Below are 8,417 nucleotides of genomic sequence, written 5' to 3' on the forward strand. Positions count from 1 at the left end.
TTCACTTCTCTTTTCGTATTATTCTAGAAAACACGAAAGGATCATAAAGTAGGGTTACGATCATATTCTTGCATACATTTTAGTTCAGTAAAACTTATAGAATCTCATTTAATTGTTCTGTTATGTTCCAGCAAGTTAAGAAAAGTGTATCCCTTTGTTGTTTAACTCCTATTTTGCGAAACACAGCTTAAATTTTAAATTTCGGTATCTAGAAAATTTGTACATATGGTAGTAGCTTTGTTTACATACAGTTGCAACTAGGCCTAATTTTTGTAAACATGTTTTTCTTCTTCTTTTTGGTAATCTAACTTATTGTCACTAAAGTAAGTTTGTTTACAAACGATTAAGACTAGACCTAATCTTTCGTAAACGTGTTTTCTTGTTTTTCTGCAATTTAATTTGACTTATTCCCCAAAAAGTAAGATTTTTACCATGAGTGAAAAGTGCCTGACATGTTGTAGAATTGTTAACTCCAGGGGTTGGTGAGATGGGTGCAGTAGATTTTTGCATTGGGGTGACTGTAGCAGTGTGGGAAATGGAGAAATGGATCAGACTCATCAGTGGTTCTGTAGGATGTGCAGTAGAGATAGGAAAATAGTGGAACATGATGGAAAAACTGCTTCCCTTCAGGCACAGTTAAAGCAGGCTCGGGAAGATCTGAACAGGTTAAGAAAGGAGAAGGGTAAAGAGAGGTGGGAAGTGGCAACAGGTAACAGGAGTAACAGACCTATAACTTTGTCAGACAGCTTTGTGGTGAATGTGAAGAATAAGTTTGACCTGTTGCTTCAGTTAGAAGCTGATGAGCCTCAGACAGAGGTAGGTGTAGAGAGGGCACAACAAGCTTTCAGTAGAAAATTGAATAAGAATGTAGGGAAGTCAGCAAAGAGAAAGAAAGTTTTGTTGTTAGGTAGTTCACATGCCAGAGGTGTAGGCCAACTTTTGCAGGACCAGTTAGGATCAGAATACCCGGTCATAAATTTTTTTAAACCAAGTGCTGGTCTGGGTCAGGTGACAGTGGATTTAGGTTCACTCTGTAAAGATTTTCGCAAGGAAGGCATAGTGGTTATTCTGGGTGGGCCAGGCAATAGTATTGACAGAGATCCTGGGTACAATATAGAGTGTGACCTGGCAAAGATTGCATCAGCAATGAGACATACCAATGTTGAGTTTGTGTCTGTTCTGAGATGCCATGACCCACCTCATTTAAACTTTTCTGTCGGGAGAGTTAATTTGGAGTTGGAATGGCTGCTTGGGTCAGCTGCGGGGTCACATATTGGTTTGGTTCCTGTTGATTCTCTCAGTAGGTGGGATTATACTAGACATGGCCTACACCTCAACAGGAAAGGGAAGGTTAAACTGGCTGGGTTAACAGCAGGAAATGTAAGTGGGGGGGGGGGGGGGGGGGGGGGGAGGCACTGCCATGAGTGGTAATAAACCAGTGGTCATAGGTGCTGGAGCAGCACCTTTTTTAGGATAGGTAGGACAGATTGAAGTCAAGTTCTGAGTTAAGTAAAGACTGAAACAAACCTTCAGTTTGATAAAGAAATCAAACAGCATAATCCTGACACATTGGATCAGCGAACACAGCTGTTGGTTAAAAATTTACAGGAATAAGCAGAAATTTTATTTCCACCCAATTCCATCTCGGTAAATGTGAAATGCCAACTATCTTTAGTGCATCAAAACATTCAAGGGCTTAGAAGTAAAATTAATGAACTACTTATTTGCATTGATGAATTAGAGTCATCAAACCCAGTTGATATAATCTGCCTCTCTGCATATCATGTGACCACTGGTATAGATATGTTAAACCTTATAGAATTCGAGTTAGCCTCCTACTTCTGTAGATGAAAGATGGAGAAAGGAAGAGTTTCCACATTTGTTAAAAACAGTTTTAAATTTTAGAATATTGACATTAATAAATTTTGGTTAGAGCAGCACTCAGAAGCATGTGCAACAGAGACAGAATTTCATAATAGGTCCTTTATAATAGTTGCCATATACAGAGCACCTTCAGGAAATTTCAACCTGTTTATAAATGGTCTTGAAGATTTATTATCTAATCTAAAATTAAAAAAACAAAGAACTAGTGGTTGCTGGTGATTTTAATATAGATGTCCTTAAAAACACTGTCAGTGAACAGTTGCTGAAGTCAGTTACATTGTCATTCAATGTAAATTCTATTGTAAATTTCCCAACTAGGGTATACAAATGTTCTAAGACTGCCATTGATAATATATTTATAGACAATTACAGGCAACTAAGCCACATTACAAAACCAGTAGTAAATGGGCTATCTGACCATGACATGCAACACCTAACATTAAATTTTGAAAATTGTCAGGGTAAAACATCTATCACAACTGAGTACAGAAGACCAATAAAACAGTCAAAAACTGAGAAATTTAGGAGATTGCTCAAAGAAATTAATTGGATTGATGTTTACAGCATACAAGACACAAATGTAAAATACAAAACATTCATTAATAAAGTTAGCACCTTATTTAAAAATTCTTTTCCCCTGAAGGTAACTCAATTTAAGCAGAAGTCTAATAAGAAACCATGGATCACACAAGGGATAAAGATATTATGTGAGACAAAAAGGAAACTCTATCTGATATGTAGGGACACCTTTGATACTAGCATTACAGCTCATTACAAAAATCACTGCAAAATACTGAAGAAGGTTATCCAGAAATCTAAGACCTGCATTACGAGAAGAAGATAAATACATCAAGCAATAAAATAAAAACGATATAGGATATAGTTAAGTCATAGACAGGTAGGACCAGAAATGAGGAGGAACAAATAGCTCTAAAAATAAATGAAACCCTAGTAACAAATGCATGTTGTGTTGCAAACCATTTAAACAAGTATTTTGTCTCTGTTACTGATAGCATTGGGTTGTCAGGTTCAGTAAATAATGCAATGGACTATCTGATACCAGTGCACACAAGCAATCTCAGTAAAATGGAATAGACACTTACTTCACACAAAGAACTAGAATCCATCATAAAGTCCTTGAAATCAAAGCATTCTAGTGGTTATGATAACATATCAACAAATTTAATAAAAGAGTCTTCATGTGAGCTTAGACATATCTTAAGTTATTTGTGTAATCACTTGTCACAGGAACATTCCCAAACTGGCTTAAATATGCTGAAGTTATACCTATCTACAAGAAAGGGGACAAAGAAATGCCATCAAATTACCGACCTATCTCACTTTTGCCAGCTTTTTCAAAAATCTTTGAAAAGGTTATGTTCAAGCATCTACTTAAGCATCTTAGTGAAAATAACATACTGTCAAAGTCACAGTTTGGGTTTCTTAAGGGTTCTGATATTGAGAAAGCTATTTACACTTACAGTGAAAATGTCCTTAATTAATTGGACAACAAATTAGAGGCAACTGGCGTATCCTGTGACCTGTCAAAGGCGTTTGACTGTGTGAATCACAGCATTCTTTTAAGTAAATTAAATATTATGGCATCACTGGTAGTGCTGCAAAGTGATTTCAGTAATATCTTATTAATAGAAAACAAAGGGTGTCATTAAGTAACACTTCAGCAGTAGGCAATCAGACATCATCTGACTGGGAAGAAATTACATGTGGTGTTCCCCAAGGTTCCATACTATGTTAACTACTGTTTGTTGTGTATATTAATGACCTGTCATCTGTTACATTACCAGATGCCAAGTTTGTCTTATTTGCAGATGATACAAACATTGCAATAAATAGTAAATCAAATACAAATTTAGAAAGGGCAGCTAATCAAATTTTTACTGACATTAATAAATGCTTCATAGCCAATTCATTGTCATTAAACTTTGAAAAGACACACTGTATGCAGTTCAGAACTTCCAAGAGATTTCCTTCTGGTGTGTGTATAAAATATGATGACATGGAAATAGGAGAAGTTGAGAGTGTAAAATTATTGGGATTACAACCTGATAATAAATTCAGTTGGGAGCAACATACTAACAAACTGCTAAAGTGCCTAAACAAGTCTGTGTTTGCAATGCGAATGATGTCAGACATAGAAGATATAATTATTAAAAAAAAAAAAACTGGCATATTTTGCTTATTTTCACACCATTATGTCATATTGTATCATATTTTGGAGTAACTCCACAAAAAGAGAAAAAACTTTTAGAGTACAGAAGCGTATAATAAGAGTAATGACTAGTCTAAATCCAAGAACATCAAACCTATTCAAAAAATTGGGGTATTAACCACAGCTTCTCAGTATATTTATTCCTTAATGAAGTTTGTTGTAAATAATAGATCTCTTTTTCCATCTAACTGCTTAGTACACAGTATCAATACTAGGAATAAGAACAATATACATAAAGTTATAAAATCACTTACTCTTGCCCAGAGAGGAGTCCAGCATTCAGCAACACATATTTTCAATAAGTTACCAGCAGCCATTAAGAGTTTAGTTTCAGACAAGGCACAATTTAAACATAACTTAAAAGCATTTTTGGTGGCTAACTCCTTCTATTCTATCCATGAGTTTCTCAACAAGTACAGTAGACCATTTTAATGAAAATTTATTATACTTTAATTTTTGACAATACTTGGTTGTAACAGCCAAGTAACTACCTACCATGTGAATGATGGATGTATGAAAAGCAGATGTAAGTATTAAACCTATAAATATTAGAAGTTTCAATTTAATTCATGTACATAATCTTACTCTTTATTGACTGAGGAACATTAAAACAAATGAAACTCAAGTTTTTCTAATTACATTTTTGTAATGTGTTTATCTGACATGTTCCACACCCACGAGGATTCCCTCTTTTATGGGTCTATGGAATGACTAATTAATCTAATCTAATCTAATCTCTAATCTAATCTCACAAGTACGTGGCCGCACACATTGACCCAACAGTTTCGGTCGTTACAAACGGAACCATCCACACACTGCGCCTAACCGACGGACCTCCAATCTCTTGTAGAACTAGATGCTAAAAACCTGAACTCATACAGACTGCAAAGAAGCAAATTACTGAGCTTTTACAAGCCAAGGTCCTGGAGCCCCCCTCCAGTGTGTGGTCTATGCCGATACATTTCTTAGATAAGAAAGACGGTAGCAAGAGAATGTGCAGAGACTACAGACTACACAACGCCCACACTATTCTTGACAAGTTCCCTGTACTTAACATAGCTGATTTTACACATGCACTGTGCAGCAGTAGTAACTTTTTTGGTGATCAACTGCAAACGTGCGTATCAGCAGATACCTATGGCACCTGGAGATGTTGAAAAGATGGCCATTACCACACCTTTTGGCCTCTTTGCACTCCGTTACATGCCTTTTGGTTTTTGTAACACAGCCCAGACTTGGCAGCGATTCATAAATGAGGTTCTCTTTCACCTCAATTTCTGTTTCACCTATTTAGATGACATCATCATGTTAAGCCCTTCACTAGAGGACAACAAGACCCATGTACAAACTGTACTCGATACCTTTCAGGCAGCAGGTATCAAAACAAACAATAAGAAGCTGCAGTTACACTGGACCTACATCGACTTCCTAGGGTTTGTGGTGTCATTAGCGGCCATTACGCCCCCGCCCACTAAAGTGCAACCAGTGTTAGAGATGCAACGCCCGACTACTTACAAGGAATTGCACCATTTCTTAGGAACAATAAACTATGACAGGAAGCACCTGCCTGCTGTGGCAGAATTCCAGGCTCCACTTACGGACGTGCTTGCAGGACGGTTAATGCCAGGTACATGACCCATCCCTTGGACAGAAGAAATGAACTCCGCTTCTGAGAAATTAAAAAAAAACTTTTGGACTCAGCGTTTACCACAGCACACCCTCACCCAGAGGTAGAACTATTCATAACTACAGACACTAGCAAAAACGCGGTAGGCGCCATCCTGAGCCAAACGGTCGGCGATTCTACCTCCCCACTGAGTTTCTTCTTGAAGAAATTGAACAATGCACAGAAGAAGTACTCTGCCTTCCATCACGAACTATTAGCCATCTACGAAGCCATCAAACATTTTCGTCCAGCGATCAAGGGCCAAGGACTCTATGTACTCACGGACCACAAACCATTAGCCGCTGCCATACAGAACCACCCAAAAGACCCGCCCCGATGCTGTTTTCAATATTTCGACTTCATATCACAGTTTACCACTGATGTGCGGTATATCAGGAGTGCCGACAATGTCGTCGCAGACTTCCTATTGCGAGTGGACGTGGTAACGTCACTTTTCGGTATACTGAACCTCACTACCTTGCAAGCAGCGTACGAGGAACTCTTGACACTGATTTCTGACCAAAACTCGTCACTCAATCCAGTACGCACTATTTACCCAGGCATAGTTGGCGAGTTTTGATGCGACAAATCCAGCGGGACCCTGCGACCATTCATCCCGCGCGACTTACAGTGCGAAATTTTTCTCAAGCTCCACAATTTAGCACACCCTGGCATCCACGCATCCACAAGACCTGTGACGGAACGTTTTGTTTGGCACAACATGAAGCATAACTGACAAGAGTGGGCCCGCAACTGTACACCATGCCAACAGAGCAAAATATCAAGCCACACCATACCCCCACTGCATAGTTTCCCTACACCGACAAGCCGGTTTCAACATGCCCACATAGACTTAATGGGGCCCCTCCTCCCTCCTCTGAGGGCTACAGGTACATCTTTTCAGTAATTGACAGAACAACACGTTGGGTGCAAGCAGCGCCCCTGCCGAACATTACCGCAGAGACTGTAGCACAAGAATTCTCCATGTGGATCACTCGTTTTGGTTCCCTTGCCACTTTCACCACCGACCAAGGTCGTCAGTTTGAGTCCACATTGTTCAAGTCGCTCTGCGCTCTTTGCGGCGTTGCCCATGTTCACACCAAAGCCTACCACCCCCAATCCAGGACGCTAAAGACTGTGATTCGATGCCACAGAAAGCTATGGACAGAGGCATTGCCATTCATACCGCTTGGCCTCCACACAACCTACAAGGAAGACTTGAAGGGGACAACTGCCAAGTTCATGTACGGACTGACACTTGTCTTACCTGGTGAACTGGTCAATCCCTCACCTGAACCCATCCTCTCTAAGCTACCCACCTTACTCGAACGCATCAAACTGCATTGCTATAAACTCCTGACCCCCCCCCCCCCCTCCCTCCCTCCAGCCACCCTCCCCCACACACACACATCCCGTGAACATTGGAAACCTGCACACACATAATGCTCGACGACGACACAGTGTGGACTCCCCTTAAGTCTCCCTATACTGGCCCACATAAAATTATTAAACGCACTGACCAGACATTAGACATTGAGGTCAAAGGCAACCTAGTCACTGTATCACTTCACCGGGTAAAAACAGCGTACGTGGAGCCGACATCCCCGCACCCTCCTGTCAAGGACGCATATTTCTCTAATCACATTCACAGCTCACAATCGAGCTCCCTTATTTCGCCTCCACTTGCTCCCACTTCTAGGCCCCCTGCAACTTGCAGCACTCCCAGCTCACCTTTCCGAGGTTTCTCGCCCCGACCTTCACTGTCCAATTTGTCCCGAGCCGAGTCCAGTGACATCAACAGCTCTCCATCAAGCTCTTTAGCCCCCTCTCAGACCTCTCTCCACATGCCGGGAACATCAAGGTACTCCCAACGAAGCACATATTATCCCCACACTCCCGTGCCCCCCTCGCCAGGTCGGCACAAACCCCTGACCCCTCCCGAATCCCCATTTCGAGGTTTCTCAGCACCCCTACCCAGAACTGACCAGGACCTTCGACCAGAGACCTGCATGATTGAACTGCGGGTAGACATTTCCCCGGAGGACATCACGAACCTCTCTATCACCATCCGAGGTGATTCTGCTTACATACTGTTGGTAAAACCGAGTGTGTCACCCCCTACTTCTACACCAGCCACGTCAGTAGTATGACGATTCCCAGTCCCGCCCTCCACATCCGTCGACGCTATCAGAGCATTCGTGTGTCCTAACGGGTTTGTGTTCCTGCGTGTGCCCTGTGGGTCACAGATCTTCTCACCACACCCACACTCCATGGCCGGCTGACGCCTTCGCCACCCTCAGAGATTTGATGACTACACCATCCAGTGCCCCCCCCCCCCCCACCCTCAAGCTGCGAGCACAGCATCACCGCCGATCCCAGACGACACCGAGGAGTTACCAATCACGCATCTGCTTGTCGGCCTGTTGCCCCTGCCCATTGACGAGTACTCCATACTGCAAGAGGGGGGGAGAGGGGGTGGCTATGTGGCGACGTTCTTCACAGAAGTAGTTAAACATCGACCATCACCAGCTATGAAGGTTTGATTTCACTTTGCCATGTTCTTTGGAGTGTCAAGCAGAGATGCATGTCTTGGTGTCCTTTTCTTTGTCTTTGTGCTTTATACATTGTGCCATCAAG

General features: G+C 41.5%; 1 protein-coding gene across 1 annotated transcript; it reads left to right on the top strand.

Moving 5' to 3' along the window:
* Positions 1-7,222: 7,222 nt before the first annotated feature.
* Positions 7,223-7,930, top strand: LOC124613700 (pectinesterase inhibitor 10-like). Its single transcript, XM_047142418.1, has one exon. It carries the CDS (start codon positions 7,223-7,225, stop codon positions 7,928-7,930), a length of 708 nt encoding a protein of 235 aa, XP_046998374.1.
* The last annotated feature ends 487 nt before the right edge of the window (positions 7,931-8,417 follow it).

Source organism: Schistocerca americana, chromosome 4 (genome assembly GCF_021461395.2).
Source record: "Schistocerca americana isolate TAMUIC-IGC-003095 chromosome 4, iqSchAmer2.1, whole genome shotgun sequence".
Lineage (NCBI taxonomy): Eukaryota > Metazoa > Arthropoda > Insecta > Orthoptera > Acrididae > Schistocerca > Schistocerca americana.